At 34.9% G+C, this 25383-nt stretch overlaps 1 protein-coding gene across 3 annotated transcripts; it reads right to left on the bottom strand.

Annotated features, from left to right (window-relative positions):
- Window positions 1-1853: 1853 nt before the first annotated feature.
- On the bottom strand, window positions 1854-25368 carry LOC110831864 (protein Aster-B). 3 transcript variants are annotated; one of them, XM_022068307.2, is made up of 16 exons: window positions 25269-25368; window positions 25024-25111; window positions 24459-24596; window positions 22032-22173; window positions 20894-21119; window positions 18719-18822; window positions 17930-18106; window positions 17147-17302; window positions 13300-13564; window positions 12401-12550; window positions 12044-12165; window positions 10012-10204; window positions 9039-9224; window positions 8169-8343; window positions 7829-7949; window positions 1854-6761 (listed from the first exon to the last, which is right to left on the bottom strand). In XM_022068307.2, the coding sequence occupies exons 1-16, from the start codon at window positions 25309-25311 to the stop codon at window positions 6591-6593; spliced, it is 2457 nt and encodes an 818-aa protein (XP_021923999.1). In that variant the 5' UTR covers window positions 25312-25368; the 3' UTR covers window positions 1854-6590. The 3 variants fall into 3 exon arrangements, with proteins under 3 accessions (XP_021923999.1, XP_021923998.1, XP_087208241.1); XM_022068306.2 differs by having other exon boundaries at window positions 13300-13567; window positions 25269-25367; XM_087352115.1 differs by lacking the exons at window positions 22032-22173; window positions 24459-24596; window positions 25024-25111; window positions 25269-25368 and adding an exon at window positions 21411-21527 and having other exon boundaries at window positions 13300-13567.
- Window positions 25369-25383: the final 15 nt, after the last annotated feature.

The raw sequence follows: 25383 nt of genomic DNA, 5'->3' as shown, positions 1-25383 counted from the left end.
CCTGTTGATGTCCACACTTTCATTATCTTCATTTGTCTCTAAAATTTGAAACCTATTCAAAATTTCAACTTGATATTGTTCCTTCACCTCTCCCTCACTTAATTTTTTTCAAATCAAATCTTTCTGTGTCGAAATTTTGTTTAGTTCGTCTACTTACTGAAAGCCACTACCACCAGATAATGATCAGTGTCACAGTCTGCTCCTCTGAAAGACCTCACATCAATTATATTTGTGTGCCTTCTGTTATCTACTAACACATGATCTATTTGATTGTGTGTGCTCCCATGTGGAGAAGTCCAAGTGTATTTATGAACATCATGGTGTGGAAATTTTGTACTTTTTACAATTAAATCTTTTGACGTAGCAAAGGTTACTGCTCTAACACCGTTATCATTACTAAGTGCATGGAGACTCTCGCTGCCTATTGTGGGTTTGAAGATATCCTCCCTCCCAATTTTTGCATTGAAATATTCTAGCAGAATTTTCATGTGATAGTTGCCCAATGTATCAAATACTGATACCAATTCTTCATAAAAGCTATCCTTGATATTATCGCTTTTGTCCTCATTTGGGGCATGAACATTAAGGACAATGATGTCGCACCAACGTCCTTCCAAAATTACGTAAGACAACCGGTCACTAACAAATTCTACTCTCTTAACTGCTGCCCTTATTCTGCAATGAACAAAAAAACCCGTCCCTAATAGATGATTGTCATTCCCCTTTCCATAGAAAAATGTAAAATTGTCCACTGGGATCGTGCCCTCCCCCTCCCATTGCACTTCCTGCACCGCCACTAAGTCTAACTTATAATTCCCTAATTCCCTACACACTGATTTCAAGGCCCCAGCCCTATAGAGGCTCCTAATGTCCTTTTTTAATTGCCGTGGTCGTGCCAAAGAGTCCATCCTGATCCGAGGCTTGGTTGATTTTTTCGTAACATAGCTTTAATTTTCCAGGTGAAAGGTTGTTAGCCTTACACCCAACCCCAACCTGGAGGACCAGGGTATCACTCTTAGTCTAGCGCATCGCCTTAGACCTGTCCGGCTTGGATGACCCTACCGTGAGCCGAAGCTCCGGCCGGGATAGCCCTAAGGGTCATTTGAGTACGCAAGCCTCCTCACCCGGCAGATTGCCTTCGACAAGGTGGTGATACCTTCGAGAAGGCATAGAGTTACCTAGTATTTTAAAAGCAACACAACATTCCATAAAAATTCTGTAAACATATCAGACACCATTATTGATGCCACTTGCAATAGTTTATACATTATAATCATGAAATTAGTGCATTGACATTACTGTGGTTGCAGTTTTACAACACAAAAGCTTTTATACAAAATTTAGACATTATTAATCTTCCACACATGCCTCACCAAAGTTGCTGAAAAGCTATTTTTTTGTCATGTTCTACTTCATAATAAAAGCCATTTTTAACAAGTTCAACTAAAACGAATTCAAAATCATAAAAACAGTGTTCCTATGAACAGTATGGGAATGGTATAATGTATCTGTTGAACTTGTGGCCAGAAATAATATAGTGAATGATGATGAATTTGTGTTTTATATTATTTATAATATTGTGGTTTTCAGATGGCAGTCCAAACATATGAAAATCTAACATCTGAATTCCCAACAAATTTATAATATGCATGTGATTAATTGTTACTAATTAAAGATTAAAAGGAATGATTCTAAAATCTATTACAATGAATAAATATGTTATACAATAAGCTAAAAAATGTTGTGTACTTTTAAAGATAAATCTATGTTGCTGCATTTCAGTATGTTACTAGCACTTCTCTCCAGTACAGTTAATATGATATCAGCATCAGTTAAAAATAAAATATGCTCACTCTGTAACAACTCTTTTATTTCCTTGACATGGCAATGCCCTGTTTCCAGCAAATAGAATTGCTTGAAATATATTCTCAACAACAATACACTGCCACACAGTATTAAATCAATATATGCATTTGCTTCATGATCTGATAGAGTAACTGCAATATTGAGGTGAAGCATATGTCTGAGTTTGGCTGGGATAGTTCCATACTTGTAGGAAACCAAACTGTTTGTTCCAAACTGAGTAAGTTCAATGATTAACTGCACTGCTCTTCTAACATATCTTAATGGTACAGCATTCTCTCAGTAGTATAGGATTAGAAAGGAGGATGCATAAATACCCTACCAAATACATGCATAATCCAATACATCAAACCGTTATTAGAATTTTCATGATAAGCATACTCATAGTATGGAGTAGATAAAAGCACTATACTGTTTAAATTTCATGAATATTTGCCTCATGAGAAAAGTCCCAGGCCATGACTGCTACTTTTAATTTCTAACAGAACTGACTGGAATTTTACAAAATGATGGAAAACAATATTTCTCTCTGAAATAAGACACTCTTCTTCTTTAACCACCTAGGTGGTGAAAATCCAGGTTATCTTCCAGTGGGGACTAAAAGTTCACTGACATAATTTTTTTGCAGCACCTATTTAATTTTTAAAAGTTTTACCTTCTTTAACTTGTTTCATGATACATGTATAAACTGAAATTTCCAATAGACAGCCCATTCTTCAGTATTTTCCTCCATTTATTTAATTGTTACCCCTATTCAGTTCATTTAGCAAAGTACTTCATCATAATACTTTAGTACTTCCTACATAATCTGTACTGTTAAAATTTTCTACTGAATAATACTGCCTTTCCATACTATGTGCTTACAAGATTAATATGTAAATTTAAAAAAATTCAAAGGCCAGGAAAACATTAACAGCTTTGTATTGTATTAACAATAGTCAAAATAGACTGATACTTGTTATGGAATACATTTACATTTGAGACAGTGCAAGAGATGTAACAAATAGATTCTATATCTGGATAAAACTACTATAACAATTGCCACATTACACAGTACATTCCAAAATATACTCTCTATGGATAATCCATCAATTTCTAGTATTGCACATAATAAAACCATTAAAACAAGATCATGAGCTCTCAGTTACCACATTACACTCAGGAGGGAAGGAATGAGAATTATCTTCAGGTTAACATTGTAGACCAGGAAATGCAAATATTCACTAATATTCATAAAATGCTGAAAAATCTTGTGTGCTGGGATGGCTTCTTATAGCACTTATTAATTAATTTACATTAATACACCAAAACTGAAATTTTTAAAAGTCAATTGTGTAGGTGTTCACAATTCCCTTTGACTGTTCATCTCTCCCATCTCCTAGAACATCTCCCTAAACAAAAGTCTTAAATTTGATGTAAGGATCAAAAGTATACACATGCTGACTGACCTGACCCTTTCAATCACAAAATACAATTTCTAAAGAACCCGAAATATGAAATTTCTCAAGTTATAACTTCGCTTCCCTTGGCCTGGAAGCCTCCACACATGCTTGAAAATGTTAAAGGTTTACAACAATATGATCAGCAGTCTGCTTCCTTGTTGTAACAATCACCAGAATTTGAACAGGGTGCTTGTCCACTTGTAGCATACAACACTTACAGTAAAAGTAATTAATGAAGTATTTTAAAAAAAGCTGTAAGTTGCATTACTGCTGATAAAAAATTTCAACATTTCTGAAACAGGTTATATTATGTGTGTATATATCCTGCCATCAGTTCAAAACCGTTCAATGGAATACTGTTGCTAACACTGCTGTTTATATTCCTTCTGATGCCAGTAGCAACAGAGTACTATACATCATAACTACAAGGTCCAGCTGCAGGTTGCCAGTGGACCTGAATCAAGACCCATAAATCTGAAATAATATGCTTTTTTGTTCTAAATTTGAGAAAAATATTAAGGCAAGTGGTTAATTTTTGTGTATCAAATGTGACTTATTTTTCTTCACATAAGATAAAAGGTTGATTATACATGATGGACTGGAAATAAATAAGAACACTGATTCCACTGCAAGTGTTATTTAGTTTTCAATAAGCTGAGAAAATGATTCTGTATGCTGAACTTGAAAATACTGGGAAAGCACTATTCCAGCAACAACACACTGAGAACCACTATAAAACAACCACAGCTTAAACTTAAGAAACTAAGTACCTCCTAAATAAGAGAGAAATATTAGTGCCCAAGCTAATCTGCTCAGAAGAAACTGCATCCCTTTGCACAATACCACAGGGAAATAAAAACCAAAATGACTGGAGTAAAAGGGCAGGAACTTCATTATTTTTCATCTTCCATCACTTCATACATAACATCATAACAATACAACATTTTAAGGCAAGTCACAGTGCAATAACAGCCCTTCAGTTTGCATTCCTCAATTCTGTGTCCTGGCAAGGGAATACCTACTGGTGTACTGACACTGTACATGGTGAATGGGCAAGAGAGATGTGATGATTACTGCAATTATTCTAAAGCAATATACACGGCACAAATTCAGGATCATGTATCACAAGTTATAACTTTGGAATTACAGTCAACTGTAATCTTATTGGTTGAATAACTGATATTTTTAACCCATTATCATACCATTCAGGCAACTCAAAATCCAGTATAAAATGAATTCAAAGATGCTTCAAAATTAGCAGTGTTTTCATATAGATTTACTACACATGTTTTCCAATAAGGAAACAATTTTGACTTTTATCCAGTAAACATACACAGCCATCAAAGTAGCCAACATAACCTAAATTAGTTGGCATGTAAGAGCCATATTAGAATTCCAGTGTTCATTTACTCCCTTAATCTACAATGGATGGTCAAATATATGCATTCATATTTCATGTTAAAGGAAAAATAAATAAGTCTCCTTGTAGTTTAACTCTTAAAATGCAACTGAAATAGAAAACAGTTTTGAATAGATATGATTATGGGCACCACCAGGATTTTTCAAGGGGCGCAGCAACAAAATTTGCTTACAAACTTACATTTAAGCCATAAGTTACTTAATGCTTTTGTATCCCATTCAGCACAGAAGTACTTTTAAAAAATAGTTTTATTTAGTATATTTTCTGAGGGGGTCACACAGGCTGGCCTTCCCCATCCCATAACCCACCAGCACTCAAGGATATGGTATGTTTATTTAAATGGTGGTATTTTCCTCCTTGAATATAACATCTTGTATATTATGTGTTCAATATATTAATGCTACAGCACATCAACAGATTTCTTGCTTTCACCTTATGACATCCTAATAGAGACCGTTCTGTCCATCATGCTCTTTGTTCCAGAGGCAATTTACTTATTTTATGTTAACCTTAAAATTCATTCACTGTACAGGAACAATCAGAACACACTTTCACGCACTATTTAATTTCTTCAGTTAAGTTACAATCAAAATTTCAAAATCTATTTATAGTAAATATCTTACACATCAGAATTTGTGTAAAGTTTGTAAACTATATTAAGTTCTATGCATATACTTTCTTTCAAAAATAGAAACATTCCTTGATTGTAAACAGTGAAATATTTTTAGCAAAGACTGAACATGGAGATGAAAACCTGTTTTAAATTTTTGCATTACTGTCAAAAATTATGACAGTACACACCTACGGGCTCTTTTATTGAGTCTGTACATATGTAACGATTAATGGTGAAGACAAATTTATGAATCTATTGAGGGGAAAATGGCAATTGGTATAAAAGCAAAATATTTGGTTAAACAGGGCAAAATGAATTTTCAAGTTTCATGTTTACAACACCTACCATTACATCCAGGAAAGGACTGTTAGTATTATTTAATGAGTAAATGTAATCACCAGCTTTGGAATTCAACAATTACCACTGAAAATTCAATGTGCATGACAACAAGCATACATACATATATTAAGTTTCAGTCTTAGTTTAAACTGAATGAAGGTCAAAAGAATTATTCTTTTAGAGAAATTGTACAGTTGATAATGTACAAATTCAAGATCATAGGAAATGGAATAAAATGCTGGAACATTCTTAATGTTTTATATAAAAAAAGAGGGCTGCAGCTACTTATAATTTCATACTACCATTTTAATCATGCAGAAATTTATTATATTATGAATACAAACATCACAGTTGCTTGGGCATGATAGTGGAATCAGTTTATAATTATAAGTAATTGTAATTCATTTCTTTTTCTCCTTCTATTTGAAGTAATTTGTTTTTTCACTTCCTGGTAATGATATATTTATGTATTTTTCCCATATTATTTAAAATAAAATGAATATTCTCCATCTCAAAATTAGTCAATACTAACTGCTGTCCAATGTTACACTAAAACAACACCTGTAAGAAAATATTTCAGTGCACAAAGTTCCAACATTAATCAAAAGACAGCAACAGAATACATCACAACTTTGAAGCCAAAGTCTGCATCTGACATTATAACATGGCAGGAGTGGAAAAGGTTGAAGGAAATTGATAATACTCAACTATATTTGACCATCCAATTTTTTCCCCATACCATCATCTTTATTATTTTACATATATTCCATACACTGGGCTCAAGAGATTTGTAACCCACAGCTGATACCGAAGTTAATACTTTATACAGTGCAATACTGCTGGGTATGTATTTTGTGTCACCGATTCTTCACATATATACAGGCAAGATGATCACATATTTTACAAATGATAGTTAAAGTTCTCCTTCAGGTACCGTTGACTGATCAACTTCTGGTTGTGATGCTGCCGACTCCACTTCATCTTTAGGTATCTCCTCTGTGAATGTGTCCTTCAACACTGACAACACCTTCTTGCTGATCATTGGGTTAATGGCGACTTGTAACTCACTAAGTGATTCTTCTGTCTAAATTGTGTACAAAACAATTACATTAATCTGCCCTAGAATCAGAAGTTCTGAGAAAACCAAATACTTAAATTTATATGGTGAGGCTAGCAGCAACTATAAATTAATATAAAATTTAGTTATCCTGTTCTATGCAAGGTTTTCACTGCTACAAACTCTAGGTTCAATTTGCTACACTTAGCCTCAAAGTTTGTACCATTGTCATTTTTCTAATTGTTAGCATGCAAAAAATGCTTCATATACAATATTTGGGTATGTTACCATGGCTCACTAATATTCATAATAAATGTGGTAAATAAAGACCTTGTCTGGCTAGGCTAACTGGATGTAAGTTGCAATAAAGTCTGAAGAGCCACCAGCATACAACATTTCAGGATACTACATTCAGTGTAGTAATATCACCCTAATCACATAGATTCACATGGCCACAACACTGGTATTACTAATATACAGTATTAAATTAAAAAATTTGTGGTGGCAGGAGGGACAGACACATGCGAAATATGCTACGACCACATCTTTTGTTATAATGAATAAAGTAGGCTGAATATAAAAATTCTTCTGACAAATTTTATAAAATATATGTAACCTTCAAAACAAAATTAAATACTCTTGTTTAACAGTGTTTAATAGGCCATTCTGGGCATGTTGGTTATGTAAATATGCCAAATGCCACTTATAAGAAGCAAATCCTAGCAGTTCAGTCCATGGCCAGTCACTTTACTGACATGATTATCATGGCTATTCTCTGAAGAATCTACTAGAATAAAATAAAATGCAGTAATGATTTTAGTAATTCAAAAGCCATTTCTAAGTTTATAATAGCACACACTGGTGTATGCAAAAAACACGTCACATATATACACTACTTCCATACTTCTTTGTTGATTTAAATGAATTTTTGTGCTTGAAATATTCTACATCATTACCAAATCCATTCTTTTTTTCAGCCTTTTTCACGTGCCTTACACTGTTCTAATCTGCTTTCCTTATCTTATAAATGTGGCAAAATCTAGGAAACATACATAAAGGGTTGATATTGGTACACAACAGAACTGATTATTTACCTGTCTTAATAGTTGTACAGCAGCTTGTAATATTTTCTGCCACTTCTGCATTTCTATATTGTGAAGTGCTTCTTGCTGCTGGACTAAGTGTAGCCATTCTTCATGGGACTTTGGTGGTTGCCTGAAATTGCAGTATGGTATCATAGAAAAGAAACCTTGTCAAAATTAAATTAATATAAATTAATTCAGAATAACAACTAACTCTAAAATGCAAAGCCTTTCTTAAAAAGTTTATAAATACTCAAATGGTCAAGAAATTCAAATGCTGGTGCTTAACATACTCCTACAATGAACACAACACAGATTGTGTCAGCAACGATCTGTAAATGTGGTTACCTACCTAAGAACCTGCAGGTCCATAACAGTGAAGCTGTGACTTGAGTCCTGTGTCCACTCTTCCAGTGTCCAAAGCTTGTAGTAGAGGAGTGCATTGAGAAGAACTAGGAAAAGGAGAACTGCAAGAACCACCCAGCTAAGACTGTCTGCAGGACTACGTAATTCAGGTAATGGAAATCCTGAAACCACGTAAAATTATGTCATGCAAAATAAGAATGTTTCAAAGCTACCATGCCATTAGAAGATGGACTATGGTAAATTGATTCTAACCTTCATTTTTGTCCTTTCTGACACATGTAAACTTAAAACTTAATTTAAATCACATGAAATAATAGACTTAATAAATCTAGTATTACTAATTGATGAACACTTTTAGTAACTATTTGCCATTAATGTGCATACACTGATTATTCTGATATACATCTAACAACCTGAAAAAATACAATTTAAAAATACATTAATCAAGAACAGATTGTCAAAGGTCAGCAGTGATAAATTAAACAACTAATATTTATATAAATGGTGGTCTCCTGAGTTGCTGCACCATGTAGCATTTTTGACTGTATGCCAACATTTTGGAGAAACATTAGCACACATTCAAAATGCTACACAGTGTAACAGTAGCGGCCTTCCTGTCCAGCCAACAACATCCTACCACTTCAATGGCTAAGCTATCCTGGTTGACTTGATCTGAATTTTCATTAACCAAAATTTAAGACATCAGCACTCCCCAAATTAACAGTGAAACACACCACATTGAAACGAAGACATTAGGCAAGTGAGGCTAGAGTGGGTAAACAATGGCCCAACTCCCCGACAGGTTCATAATGAATACGATGATTAATGCTTTGCAGGATTAATCTCTTAGACTTACTTGCAGCAGGTCTACTAATTCTATGTTTAGGTTCTTCTGATCCAGTGGCACACACAGGCATAAGTCTCCTCCTCCGTCGCGTTTTCTTCTTAGTGACAGATAAGTGAGTTCCTTCCTCAAGTAGAACCCTCTGTAGATGTGAATAGAAATCTTCCAATCCAGACCAAGTATTTTTTTCAATAAAACCTGAAAAAACATAAATCATTCAAGTTGCGAGGAATGAGAACTTGCTAGACAAATCAGTGTATTCCTACTGACTTAGAGCATGACAAAACAAGATATAACTCAGAAAATATAAACTTCAAAGCATGTGGAGTCAAAAATTTATTGGTCACATCACAAAATTCAAAACTCAATGGCAGGTACAAGATAAAATAAAAAGGATGCCAGTGTGCTTAAGCACCACAACAAGAACAAGTTTGGGATAGTGGTGCTAAAACTCTGCACATTCTAACCTTAGCACTGGATGGAGATAAGTAGTCAGTTTCACAATATGGCCACTTTACCTGAATGGAAAGAACCGGGATCCATTTGAAACAAGAGTAAGTGGGTCCCAGAGCTGGTAAGATCACAGTGATAAAGACAAAAGTCCCATCCCTCAATCCATTCAATCATCCAGCCCACAGCCAGTCACTTTTTTGACTGTGCTATTTCAGTTCACTTATGATATAACATCTTTCCCAAATATCTACACTAAAACGATCATTTAAGGAACACAACTGAAATCACTACAATATAGTTTAATATTATCCTCCAAATGTTTCTCCAATTATCTTTTACCAAGATGTTTGTTTGCATACATACTTCACTCATGCATTCTGTGTAACATGCTTACCTTCATACCTACAGAAATTAAAAATCTTAATGAAAACTTTTGATAACTTCTTCATATTAAAGCAAAACAAAACAATGTTCAGGTCCCACAAAATTATGTTACAAGAAAGTTTCATTGCATTTACATTTGTATACTTACTCTTTATAAGACCCCATACAGACTTCTTGTACTTGATTTGAGCATAGACAGCAAGACATGACTCATTATCAGCAGTTCGAGACATACAATAATGACTGGTAATGTAAAATGAGTCTGCATACGGAATTCCTGAATTAACAGAATCTGAATCAATTGCATATAGCTCACCAGGTTTGCTACATGGCAGCATTACCTGAAAGTTCAATAGAATGTTAGAGGTGGTAAAATAGGCCTATAAACATTGTAACATTGCCCCTTAAAGACATTCAGGATAGACACAAAGATGCCATGGAAGTGAGTAAAGGCCTTTATTAGTTTCCTGGAACTTTGAGTAGTCAGGGCCATTTTATTAGAGTCATATTGAATGTTTAATATTGAAATGTCATCAATCATAGCAGTAGATAACATAAATGTCCTTCATGGCCAAAGAAATAAAGGTAACTTTATAAAACTTGATTCAAATGGCTCAAGATTGAGTCTTCTGAATATGGGAATGAACATTCAGGTTCTATAAAAGGCACAAAACTTGACTAAATGAATACTAGCTCTGTAAGAATTCTGCTGTGGAATGAGTTACCTTGTCTTATCTAAGATATGGGGTGAGACTGAAACTGTTCACACCCAGCTATAAGAATGACTACAATCTGGCCACACATCATTAGAATGTGCATTTTAACACACAGATTTTTGTAACAATTTTGATGTTCAAATTTCAATGTTTCTATAGTGGAATTAAAACAAAATGCTTCAATTCTAGTACAGTGAAACCTCGATGCATCATTTTTGATGGGGTAGAGAAATAAAAACGATGAATACGGGAAAACGACAGTTGCAGGAAAGCATTAAAAATGAGAAAAAATTAAAATAGTGCATTTTTCTCTTTTGCATACACAAAACAATACACATAAAATGTTTCAAAGTTACTTCTTTTTGCCAAAAAAGTCTTTAATGAATAACTTTACGTTTTAAGCGAAACAGAGCCCTTTCCATGTTCAAAACGTTTTCCTCATCACCTTCAAAAATATTGTGTGCATAAAAGAACGAATTCACCTTTTCACCAATGCAGCATGTGCTTCGGCAAAACTCGGCACAGCTTCGGGCTTGTATTTGTCGTCTTCCCCCTCCTCACCGTTTCCGTCACTTTCGCGATCATCACACAACTCATCGATGGTGTCGGCCATGCATGTGGCAAGCTCACTGTGTGTCTTTCGATATTAATTTATCTTTAAAGCAATCATTTTAAATTCTAAAAACATTGCGTAAATTTCGTTATAATTTCTCAGAAACGATCATTGCAGGAAAACTGTGGGCCAGGACTAAGATTTTTGAACAATTGATGTGGTAAAACGACAGTTCGAGGAACGATAGAAGTGAGAAAATGTAACATTATTTTATATGGGACATATCAGGGACTGAACAAAACAGACGATGCATCCAGGAAAATGATAGTTCGGGGAACGATGGATAGAGGTTTGTTTCACTGTAATTATTTTGTGTGTGTCATTTTACTATGTTTTAAATATGGTAGACCAAGAATCTTAGTGTCAGATTTCAGACATAAAAGCTATATATTTAGTCTTATTTCAAGCAAGAGGCAGAAAATAGTGGGCATGTGCATGATGTTACTTACATGAAAGAATGCATGCTGATAATGTGGTGCTAGATGTAAGACAGCCACGTTCAAGCCAAAGATCTCACAACATTATAACATTATAGCTTTGTCCTTCTTAGAACAGTAATTCTTTCAGAAATTAAAATATACTACCAATAATAATTTTACATAGCACAAGGAAATTTGTTTCTTTCAAATTCTCTTTAACTTGATTCCCAATTGTTATAAATATTTCTCCCTTGTAATGATGCCTAGTATCACAAATACCGACACACATAAAGAAATAATTATCTAAAAACTTTCAGATCTGGTACAGCACAAAAATCAGTTTACCGAACTCTGCCTGACTAGTATAAGAGCAGTAGGAACAAGGAATTATTTTCCTGCCATACATACCTAAACTGCAAATAGATGACTTACCTGTTTCTCAGTTACCTGTGTGGTCTTGGGTCCAACTGACTGACTTAGGGGCATGGTCAAGGTCACTACTCGCTGCTTTGTACCAGTCTCAGAATCTTGTTGCCAAGGAGTGTGAGAAATATCTGTAATACACATTCTACTTATTTAACCACTTCGCAACCAAATTACTTTGCCTAAAATTGTTTTAAGCATTGTATAAGCACAGTATTAAGGCAGCTTGTATATATCAAGAACACTGAAGTTCTAGCTGATTACAACAGGGCATATATATCAGCCTGGGGGTCTCCTGACATGGATAACGGAAGAGAACATTTACATGAACATCCTACTTCCCAATTACCATACAACTATACTCACCACTTGTTCTTCTAGCACTGTGAAAGTCTAGGTAGAACTTGGAATTTGTGAATAGCATGGTAAACAGCAGATCAACGTGGATTGGAACAATGATTCGAATTATCTTACGTCCCTCATGAGATGATGTGCAAGCTACTAGCTTTGATGAACCTGCATGAAAACAAACAGTTGTTATGCCTTTCACCACTAAGAGTGAGTATACTCACTGGTTAAATGTGGTGTCTGCTGCACTAATTCTGAATAAATTTTCATTTGGTACAGACCATGAAGATGCATTAGAAAGTGGAGGTATAGCTCCACACATTTGTAACCATGGCACTAGATGGAGAAGAGAGCCAAGCCTCATGCCCCCAGCGATTTTACTCCTTTACCCACTGGACAGTATGTTTGGTGGGCCCCAGATCCTGTGGGGATGTAGCTATAAAGAACCAATTTCTGTTCATGCTGGGAAATAAACATTGGTCATTCAGCCCATGCCTGGTAACCATACAGAATGAGCTACCCTAGCTCCTCTGCAGCACTACTTACCAGAGTGTGATATGTTTAAAAATTCAACAGGTTTTAACTACCTGATAACAATTTCAAGTACACATGCAAATTACTGATCAGTATGTTTGAAGTAAGGCATTTACAAAAATCCATTATAAAGGAACCATTTATATGCATCTAACAACCACATTTCATATTATTCTGCTACCTAATAAAGTGTGAACAAAAAGGCTTCCTGAAGGCAATCCTGAATGATGGAATCAGAATTAAGAGCTGCAAATATTAAAATTACTTATAAATTAATTTAGGTAACCTTTAGAAAAATATTCCAAAAAATGGTATGTGCCAGAATTTAAATTTAAGTTGCCAAGGCTACCCAGATTTCTAGACCCTTAATCACATGCACTCACCTCTTGTACCCTGCTTCTCAGCTTCTGACTCAGTTGTATCACTCATGTCAGTGGGAAGTGTCTCAGAGACAGGAACTTGTAATGAGCTCCGGTCATGTCCTGTAGATTCTGTGCGAGATGTGGAATGTAGTATGGTACCAGTGTACGATTCCTGGCGGGATGTGGAATGAACAGACATGCCAGTGGTAATCGCAGTTGGTGCATCATTCTGATGCTCCTCTGTGTTTGTTGTCTCCATGTGAGACTCTGTCATACTGCAACTTTCCTGCTAGAACAGCCAAAACATTTCAATCAGCAGAATCCCCATTATGAAGTCCTGAAGATTATAAAAAGAGCCTTCAATAATAGGTAAAGAATACCAATCATTAAATTCTGTATTATGTATTAGCAATGAGGCCAGCAAACCTGACTGAAATTTTCATGATTTTATTTAGCCCCTCCAAGAAAAAGCTGGGAATATCTCACAAAATACCACAACATCCCTCCTACCTTATCAGTCACAATCATTCTGACAAATGATACTGCAGAGTTAAAACAGAATCTATTAAAATAAGACAAGATACATGTACACACTTGTCCCATCTCATGAAATAACTGCAAAAATGACACAGATTCACACCAATGTTTGTGAGAAATGAAAATTCTGGGTCAAATTTGAACCATCACCATAAAATAATGCCACAAGAATATGCATCAGAACAAAGAGATAGAAAACTGCAACACGCTGTATACAGAAAACAAATCGAGGTAACATTTTCTGTAATCATAAGTTCTAAAATTCTTAAAAATTTAAAAACATTTATTTATTGTTTTAAATACCTACTCAAAAGCTGGCATAACACACAAACATTTACATGTGCAGGTGTTATTTCAGTAAACATTTAAATTTCCCTAGTTTTCTGAAATGTTGCAGAGTTCAGTACTTTTGAAGATATCCGTCTTCTGGGTTATTGCGCTGTGTAGTCTGGTCGATGTTAACCAACGTTTCAGAGGTCATACTGCCTCCGTCATCAGGGCGATGACCTCTGAAACGTTGGTTAACATCGACCAGACTACACAGCGCAATAACCCAGAAGACGGATATCTTCATACTCACCGCTGTGAGAACCTCAAGTCTTATTCAGTACTTTTCTTTTACTTTATTACCTTTTCCCATACAATTTTATTACAAGGGGAATGCAATGAATTTGGAATATTATATGAGTACCATGACTTGCCATAAAAATGTTATCATCAAATCATTTTCATTACAACATGAAGAAATTAAATAATGCACAAGTATTGCAGAAGTACGAAGTACTGAATGTGCATATTATAAAATATTTCACAGTAGGATTTCACAACTTCCTTCATGGAAATAAAATCTAAAGTGAAAACTTAAAAAATAACCGGAATATTATTTTAACTTCCCTGTCCATTCTCTCTTTCTATGGATATCCAACAAAACACAAAACCTGTTACATAATAATATGCTACAATTTGGAATTATGTATTGGTAAGATACTTTTCACTAAAATCTTAGCAAAAATATCAATATTTTCTTAGTTTTAAACAGTGTCCAGTGACTTTATGTTAATACTTCAAGATCTTATTAAAGATGTAATTCCCAGTCAAAAGCATCATGAACATGTGTCCAATTCTCAACAATTATGAGCTATGGACAAATATTCAAGATGATTTTAACAAACATACAACACAATTATAGATGTACTTCCAGCATAATGGAGCATCCCCACATTTCAGTAGACATGTGACAGAGTACCTGAATGGGCAGTTTCCTAACAGATGAACTGGCCACGGTGGTCTGCATGTCATGCCACTGAGGTCACCAGACTTCACTGCTGAAGATTTCCATGAATGGGGTTACATGAAAAACATGGTGTATGAATGCAAAGTTAACAGAAGACAGGAACTACATCCTTGAGTTATTGATACTGAAAGACGCATGAATAATCCTGATGCTCTACATAAGTTTCAGATCATCCAGAAGTTCAAGTATCCATAGCTCTGTAACCACTGAGAATCAGACCCATGTCCATACAACATTTGTGACTGGAAATGACCCCAGGAATAAGATCATGACGTATTGACAGAAAGTCACTGGACACCCAAATATAAACTAAACAGAATATCCAAAAATGCCTCCTCTGAATGCAGCCCTACCTGGCTATACAGTGATTAATACATAAGAAAATAAAGTAAATTTTATCTGACCAACTTCCTCCACAATATTGGAACCTGGATTCAACACCACTATCATAAAAGATCACTAAAGAGGATCAAGAATGAGTTACATCCACTTCCCATTCTCACAACATATTTCCCCAAGATAATGTTAATATTATCCTCCCATCTCCTTGTCTGCATTCAAAGAGGCTACTTTCCAATCAGGTTTCCTCACCAAAATTCTATATGCAATTTTGATCTCCCCTTCCAAGCTGTATGTCCTTGATTTCACTTCCCCAACAAAAAGAGTAATTTTCATGGCAATTACATGTTGATATAGTACAGACATGAAATAATACAATCATTGTACATTCTACACTTACAGCCATGGTGCTTTCTGCAACCTTTAGAGTCACAGAAGAGTCTTCGGCAATTATACTCTTATTCCTATATAACACAAACGTCTTCATTCTCTTTATACCTTATGCACAAGTTGTAAAAGTTATTAACTATGAACAATATTTTCTTTTAACTGTTACACCACACAGAATAAGCATCACAGAAATCAATCTGCAACAGCATTTATCTCTGCTTTATAATGCTTTAGGTGATATAGAATCATCTGATCTTATCTTTGCAGATAAAGTGATAAGCATATTCACCCCCAAATTGCTCTTTGTATGTGTTATGACACTAGGATGCTCCTATGAAGAAAGGATAATAAAAAAGTATAAAAACAGACACAATTAATTAATTGTGATAAAACAAACCTCATGACTAGCTTCTATTGCTATTAATTCCTTAATTCTATTCTATCCTACAGCACGGTGAAGTCATTTTTGAGAAATAATATAAAGTTTAATTTGACCTTCAAACAAAGAAGAAACTACAGAAACCAAAATGAAATTTGGCAAATCATTTTTGTATAAATTGACCACATCAGGTTTCATCAACATTTGTCATGGAGATGAAATATGTGAATGGACATATGTATGGAGAGGCAAATGGAAAGTATACCTTACCCATTATGTGAACCTTCCACACACTGAGTGTAAAGAACATATATATATTTAACAATTTCTGTAGCTGTGAAGACAAGTTAAAAATTCATAATTTAAAGAGCAGTCCTATGAAAACAGTTTTTGTAAACAAACTGTAATGAATGTCAGGGTCAAATGATAAGCAATGCTGGTTCATATTTGATAAGTACTGCTTTTAGACCTCATTCTGGAGACTGATTAATGCAAGATATTTGTGATTTTACTCAGTTCCTCCATGCCAATGCTGGGAGAGTAACTCATAACAGGCTTCATAATACCTTCTTTCAAATTCATTATTTATAATGATCCTCTCATTCAATACTATACAATCTATTAAACATCCTGCTTTTGAGTGCTGGCATCTTGTGGAAGTGGACAGTGTTCCTAATTAGTCAGAGGAACATAATGCCACCACCATCAGCCCTGATAACAGAGCAGTATGTTCCCCTGAAACATCAGAAATATGGACCAATTCCACACAGGGCCAACACCCTAAAACAGCATTAACATAAACAATGAATCACTGAGAAAGCTTAAAATCAGTCATATTCCATTTAATTTGCAGGAAAGAACAAAACTGTTCACTTTTATTTCCCAGTTTTTCCATTGTGACAAAATATCAATGTAATTCTTACTGATACCTCTGAGAAGGAATCCACAGATAGACGCACACTGATGCTGGAAAGCTTGTCTTCTTCATTAGGTGGTGGAATGTAATCTTCATCATCACTGGTGAGGCCCAATTCATCTCCATAGCAAGTGTGAACCCATTGCCATATCTCCTGCATTGACAATTGCTGTCAAACAGCACACAACAACTGTTACTTCAGTTCCAAACATGGAAGTGCAGACCAGTATAATCAACTGACTATAACAAATAGACATACATAAACATTAAGAAAAAACTTTTCTTGCATGTTACAGTTCATTAAAACATTTAACCATTCTCCTTACATCAAATAATAAATTATTCTCCTCCAGCCTTGAAACTGAAATGTGAAAGTAACTTCCTTCCACTTCCAGCGTGATTTCTTACCACTTCCTGAGAGACATAACAATTATCAAGATAAATGTGTGTAAATGAGTTATTATCACAAGCATACATTTAAAACCAAATAATTTTGAAAAAACCAAAAAATTTTTTTAGAAACATGATTTGAGGCCTGTTACAGTATTTCAATCCAAATGTAACTATAATATTAAGCAGGACAAGGCCTATTATCAAAATTACATTATTTCTTAACTCATGAGTATGCAAGAACTGTAACATTCTGAAGTAACAAAGAAAAAAATTCTATTTAAAGCCCACAGTTAAAGAGAGATTTAAAAAATTAGCATAATTTGATCCTTAATTTTAATACTTAAGCCCCCTTCTTACTCCCCCTGCACTAATACACATTCTACAATCAACTCAAAGAACCTACCTGATCCATGAGTGCATTTTGCCATACTCTAAACAGCATGAGATATGTTTTATCCCTTGCACCAAATGAAGTGAAGAAAAGCTTTTCACCTTCTGTGCATACCAGAATTGCATTAGGTATAACTAAAGCTGTTTTTTCTTTGGTTATTGCAGTGACATCTTTCCACCTCAAAGATACCTGGTGAGACAAAGGTGAAATAAATGTATGCCTTCCTTTTAGTAAGAGGAACAGAATAAATGTGCTCACAGCCATAACTTCCTTCAGTCACAAATACTTTAAATTCCAGTGAACTAAAACAGAGATGGACAAAATATGTCATGTGGTCAAGGCATAGTTCAAAGCTCCAACTGATCAGACTATAAAAATGCAGACATTAAATATTTTTCTTTAAATTATTGATCATGGACTGTTACGTTTTTCTGGTGTGGCCCATGAAAATTGTATAATTCCACCAGACTACATGGCACGGCAAACCAGAAAACTGCAATATCCAATGTCATTCCTAATTGAAGAAATTCATACCATCATAAAGTATAAGGCAAAATAACATTTTTTGGTGGCTGTGTTGTACTGCTAATGTTAAAAAATGAAGGTAGACAAATAAAATGTTCCTCTTTAGCATTTATCAAACATAAGAGAAAAGTTCATTATGCTTGCAGAAAAAAAGTTGGAGTAAAATGGAAAACAACAAATTATAAACAGATTTACTTCTTTAAAGTGTGAGTGACTGTAATGGTTATTTTAATAGAGAAAAGTAATTGAAAAATAATATATAGCCTGCTGACTTACTGATGTTTCCCATCGAAATATGTTGGCATAAAAACACAGGTAGTTTTGTGAGACATAAAGTCTCCCATGAACGAGAATATCCTTCTGCAAAGCACACGAATAATCTGCAAAATAACAAAAGTGCACACTTAGAACACTTAATTATACTGAGATAAACTACAAAATTAAAAAAATGTGGAGTGCTGCAGCTAGGCACTTGGACTGTGGGCTAATGACCTCTCAAGTAAAAAAAACTTGCCATGAGATGTTACACAAGGCTTTGGAATTACTGAAGCAACAGAAATCGGAGCATACACAGACAGTTTTAGTTGAAAGATCTGAAGGGAAGAAGCCAGTCATTTGAAAAATATAGGCATATAATAAAGGGTAATATTAAAATGGATCATGGGCAAACAGTGTGTGAGGATGTGGATTGACTTACATGGCTCAGGATGGAATCAAGTGAGGAGCTCTTGTGGACATGATAATGATCCTTCAGGTTCCATATAAGGCATGGAATATTAAACTAGCTGAGCAACTGTTAGCTTCAGATGAAGGACCCTACCCCTGAAGTTAGATAATTAATTAGTTAAAATTGTGAATGTAACTATTTCTTGTAACTGCCTTCATCTAACTGAAGAAAATAGTGAAAAATAAATAAAAATAAACATGACACACACACACACACATATTGGCTAATCTGTAAGGATATAAAATGAAAGAGTTGAACAATATGGCAATGTCATGTGACACAATAAGAAGAGAAGAGGTAACTAAGATGGATTTTTAGATGGGAAAAGACCAGGAAAGATGAAGAGAAGGGGACAAAGAAGGAAGCAGATATATGGACATAAAGAGTAACAGTAATAGGATATGAAAGAAGATGAATGGATAAACAAAGAAATGAGAGATAATGATATTTCTGTTAATATGAAAAATAATCCTAGATGGGAAAATACATGAAAAAAATACGAAGTGAAGCGAGATTATTCCTGAACATACAAGTTATATGCATTCTCAGACCACAGCACTGGACAGAAATGCAGTCAGCTTTTTGCTCCAGTTGCCTCACCCTTGCCTTAACATCATTTCTGTCCTGTCTATCCCAGAGATGTATGTATCAACATATTTTTCATAATTCAGTGACAAATGCCACAACTCTTTATATGTATCTGCCACAAATCAACATCTGAAAATTCTAACAACCATTAATCCAAATTGCTTATCAAGAAACAGCACACCTTCAAATACTTCAAATGAAGCCAAGTGTTTAGATAACTTGTTAGTTACATATACAGAAATGAGACTTTATAACTTCCTTTAAACTTCCTCTTATCTTGAAATATCAGTCAGTCTCTTTATAATTACAACATTTAAATTAAATGATAACTACCACAGCCACTTATGATAATGTCACTTCAAAGAATAGCACTTTTTCTTTAATGAAAATACTATGAGTTTCAACAACCTCTAAAGGATTGTGTTCCATCACAGATGACAAGTCAATATTGTTATCCATTTGTCACTCATTCTAATGGATAATGTCTATTATATGAATAAAACATTACATAATTTTTATGTATCATTAAACCTACATTTATATTACAGTAGTTCATAGAGGCACATCAGCCTTAAAATCACTGTGATTATAATCTGTGCATGGCATATACAACTCTACAACATTACATAATTTGCACAGAATACTGTGCACAATGGTCTTCTGGGCTGTTGTGCCATATACTACACAGTGCATCAAACCAGAAAATCATCAGTACTCACACCACTATGAAAACCTAAAATCTTGCATTATTAACCTCTATGGGAAGGATATATTGCCATGGAGCTACAACCAAGAACATCAATATTCAAAATGTAGGATTTGAGGTTTTCACAGCGGTGAGTCTGAAGAATGCTGTCTTCTGGGTTATTGCTCCATTTCAGACATTCGTCACCCTGATGATGGAGGCTGTATGACCTCTGAAACATTGGTGGAAATCTACCAGACTACACGGCGCAATAGCCCAGAAGACAACAATCTTCAATATTCAAAATGCTGTAAAAACCTAAAATCATACATAAAGATGTACAGTACTGAAACTGATTCATAATCAGGCAGTGACAACAATCGTGTATAAAATTAGTACTAATAATGAACAAATACTTCAATAAACTAATAAACTGAACAGAATCACTTACCTACAATTAGCCTTTCTTCTGATGGAACATCCTTGAAGATTCTCTTGAAGTCCTCGCTTCGTGACTTGTACGTTGGGTACAATACGTTGTACCACGATGACTTCTTCTTGGTGCGATCAGAACCACGACCAGATTCCTTGGTACGTTCCTTGCTGGGACCCTCATGACTTATGCTCCGGCTCAGCTCATGAATGTGACCTGAGTCAGATGACCGACTGAGACCATCCTGTGGAAACATAACTCTAATCATTATTACAATAACAATTACTCCTACCAAATGCCAAGTGTAGCAATTAGTACTCCTTCACTCCTGTTCACTTTTTGCATTTCTTGCATTCATACTTTCAGGGGGAAAAAATTTAAAGATATTTCCATCCACATCCAGATTTGTTACATTTTCCCTCAGTCTCAACAGGAAATTGCTTTAAAAGTGCTTCCAGTGAAAACTGCTTATTTCTTAAACTGTCCATAAATTCAAATGCGTAAAAAAACTAAAGAAAGTAATTTTTTAACATACCTGACTAATATTCCTGTAATACTTAAGAACTGACTGCATTTCACCAGCCATAATATATTTAATTACCTTTGCTACATATCAAATACTACAGCTATGTGGATCCACCACACAGTGCAACTTAACCAGTGTTCCCACCTACTAATACCAGTTGTAAGTTCAGGACACATCTGTGTACCCCATTTGTATTCTAATAATGGGTATTTTATTTGTTCAATTTTCTATCTTAAGTCATTTGGAGATAAGATAACAAGGCAGAACAACAGCTATACAAACTGCGGACAAGTCAGTCAGTCAGTCAGTAAAAGCCGAACAGCAACAAACAATTTGAAAAGTAAATTATACCATTTCATTCAATTACTTATTCAGTGTCTTTTTTAACAGTTAAACAGCTGATAATAAGTTCCTTGTTATAAAAAACAGATTATGACAACAGGAACTGGGATCAGCTGGTTCAGGATGCAGTGCCTGTCTGTTGTTATCAGAAAGAAAGGTCAGATTTCTCACTATGAACACTTTTGTTACCTGAATCAACAGTAACCAGTCCAGTTATTTCTATCAAAGGGGCACATTTTTGCACTTCCTCACACAAAAACAAATTAATGCTCTCTCCATATTACTAACCTCTATTATTTCAAACTTATCCAAGAGAGAGGTGTCCCTGCAACTTCCAACAGATATCTCCCCTTTGGAATGGTCTCTCTTGTGATTCTGCCGAGGGGATAGGCGTGGACTGGATTGTGGACTTGCACCTGGGCTTGGTGGCCTATTATAAGAATAACATCTGTTAAAGTGAAGTTATCACTCTTCAAATAACATAAAAGACAGCTATAGCTAATTAGCAGTATTTTCATAGGGTTAATGAAAACCAGAAAACAATGTCCATTAATCCTTTTGTTAGAAGAAGCATGATAACATGCAGTCACCACCTTGTTCCAAATAACTTTGCTTTTGGCAGTTTCAATTAAAAAGCTGAGGACATACACATAAACTTATTTGTGAATTTCTTTACTGTTTTACATCAGCCAGTATGTAGCAGGCTGGATACTGGGAAACCAAAATCTGATACCCAGTACTGGCGACGACTTCTCTCTTTCCCACATCATGTAGAATGACTTCAGGGCACACCATCCTATCCAATGGGTACTGAAGGCTACTTGTTAGAAGGTGAAGGTAGCCACAACATGAAGCTGACAACTTGATTCAATTTCCAGGAATAATAATGGCATTTTTCTCTCTCCCATACTGCACAGAATGACTCTAGGGCCTACCATGCCCCCTACCCAATGGACACCAGTGGTTCCTCATCTTATGAGTAAAGAAAACTAATCCATAAAACTGATAAGCCACTGCAATATGGGTTAAGGTAAAGAATGTGGAGGTAGAGCTTTATAGTCACAGCAAGAAAGAAACCAACTGTTTACAAAAAGTGTTACAGGAATGCATCATGAGAACACCATATCACATTCCTAATTCCAAAAATCCTTTGTCACATTTTTATGATACATTGTATGGGAGACTGATGTTAATAATTTATTTCATTCTGAAGTAATTTAACAACACTGTGCCAAATGTGGGATTATTTACTAGTGAATGAGATGTGAGGATAAATGCCATGACAGTACTTTAGCAAAGTGGGGGTGACTGTCTACCTCCCACATCATTCATACTTATCACATTATAACTCACTCAATACTGAAATCTTAAAACCATCAATGTCAGGCTTCATTACACAAAGCATGGTATGGTACTGACACATGTTACTGAAATATAAATGTGAAATAAAGACTGCCATTTCACATACAGGCTTCTACACATTTTATGCAAATATTTCAAATAAATCAAAATATGCATTCAAGAAACCCCACAGATTTTAATAAGATAAATAGTAGTTTTGTGTGTAATACATTTAATGGTAACTCATGTGTGATAAATATGGTAAAATGCATCTTTAAACATACAATTTAAATTAAAATATGGTAGGATGAAATCAAGAAGAAAGTAACAATAAAATATTAACATTTTATGGAGTAGTTTATAGAATTTATAAAATAAAATTCACTCATCTTCTTTTCAAATGAGTGCAAATGGCACATTAAGCTACTTACATGCAACCTAATTTCTTATCTGCCTAGTATACACACAAAAATTAAAAAATCTATTTACAAGAAATGATTTGCAACATGAAAAATGTTATATTACATACTTCAGCACTCACCCCTCATCTTTCTACTTTTGTGTAATGGAATTATTATTAAGTAGAAATGATATCAATTGTAATCATCATTTTGAGAAATTATCCCAAAAAGTACAAAAAACAAATACACTGATCAACCTCCTCCCACATAAGGCAGCAAGTGACATAACTCTGACTATAACAAAGCATTCCAAAGAAATCTTTATAAAAACTGTCATCATACAGCCAAACAAAAGTTATATTAATTCCATGACAGCAACCCATGTAATGACACTTCTGCAAACATATTACTTGCCATTAAAACTCGTTACTGATATGTGCATATAAAGATGACAAAAGTCCAGGATAGTAACACAGATATATGTGCTTCACTATGACTACAAGTGTACAGCTGTCAGAGAGTCTGCTAGGCTCTTCAATACAGGGTTTGTATTTTATACAGTAATTCCTGTTCTATAAGTTAGTTCACCCACTAGGTCCCAACTTATGGGCACAGTGAAAAGTCAAACAATTATCCTATTACACTCACTCTCTTCCTCAAATAGTCTTACCTATATGATACCAGTATTTAAAATATGGTTATCAGACAATGTAGTGTATCAAGCATATTTCTGGAGCACTGTTAAGATGGTATATTTAGGTTAAACAATGTCCCTACAGCCATGTTAAGTCATCCTCAAAACAACGTTATTCAAGAATGACAGCAGAAACTGCATGACAGACCAACACACCTGCTAACCACATATGGATGTAAAATACACATTTAAATGTGGGAGAGTTACTAAAGCAGCAACCTTCAACTAGGCTACACAGCTGTCTAGCCAAATTGTTAGGCACAGTTTAGCCATGATTACCGTATTTCCAGAGAGTTTGCTACATGTCCCTGGGGACAGTTGGTTGGTAAAGTCATGGCCCCAAATGTGAGGGTAGGACTGATGCTACTCCCAATCACGTCGTGACTAGATATGAGCAGGTTCTCCACAGACTTTCGCCTGTAAATATACAATGCATCTCCACTGGACAACCAGAATATCATACTACTGTCACATGATAAATCTACACAATAATCACACATCTGGAGCTGTACTGAACTGTACAATTTGTATCTACATTCACACACATATACTTTACACAAAATGTGATTATCCTTTATTGGTTAAAAAGCCAGATACTACAAAGCCCGAGCAATGTCAATACTATCTCAGTTCAATACTATAGAAGTACAGAAATAAGAATTTTGTAGTATGAGGAGATAGGAGTTTACAACCAAAGTTAAATACAATCAGTAAATGGTAAAACAAAGGCAACATAATGGTGCATGCTGTCTATATGAAAGAAAATATTCACATACTATACGGTATGTAAGTATATAAAAATTAGTATTAAATGTTGCTGATGATAACAACAAACGTCACTTACATCAATCCAGTTGAAGTATACTGAACGTCACTATCGTTCATAGTATAGCTGCCTGAACAGAGCTTCGAACTCTGCGGTGAGATTCCTCCTAGACATTCAAATACACTTCATAGTTTAAAAGTAAATGTGAAGCAATTTAGCCCCGGCGTATGCCTGGAAATTTCGGTAAAACCATGATATTTTATATTGACTCTCATTAAGAGTTTAAAAATTTTTATTGCAACTGGTTACTTGCTACACAATACCTTGCGCTACCATCGTAGACATTCCACAGAAGAAAACATGCATCACTTATAATCAAACAATGTGAAGTTATTCACGAACACCCGCAAGTCGCTTGAGCTAAAATATAACATCTGT

The sequence above is a fragment of the Zootermopsis nevadensis genome, unplaced genomic scaffold (assembly GCF_977971745.1).
Source record: "Zootermopsis nevadensis isolate Lab colony 2312 unplaced genomic scaffold, Znev_1.0 Znev_ptg000002l, whole genome shotgun sequence".
NCBI classification, from domain to species: domain Eukaryota; kingdom Metazoa; phylum Arthropoda; class Insecta; order Blattodea; family Termopsidae; genus Zootermopsis; species Zootermopsis nevadensis.
Note: the sequence above shows the minus strand (reverse complement) of the source record. Positions and strands in the feature narration are given on the sequence as shown.

What these genes read in the sequence shown, in the direction of transcription:
- LOC110831864 (XM_022068306.2), bottom strand. Translation starts at nt 25,311, where the DNA reads ATGCATGTTTTCTTCTGTGGAATGTCTACGATGGTAGCGCAAG. An exon ending in GCAAACTCTCTGGAAATACG is followed by an intron (nt 22,174 to 24,458) that starts GTAATCATGGCT and finishes TTCTTATAATAG; the next exon opens with GCCACCAAGCCCAGGTGCAA. An exon ending in ATAAGTTTGAAATAATAGAG is followed by an intron (nt 21,120 to 22,031) that starts GTTAGTAATATG and finishes ATGTTTCCACAG; the next exon opens with GATGGTCTCAGTCGGTCATC.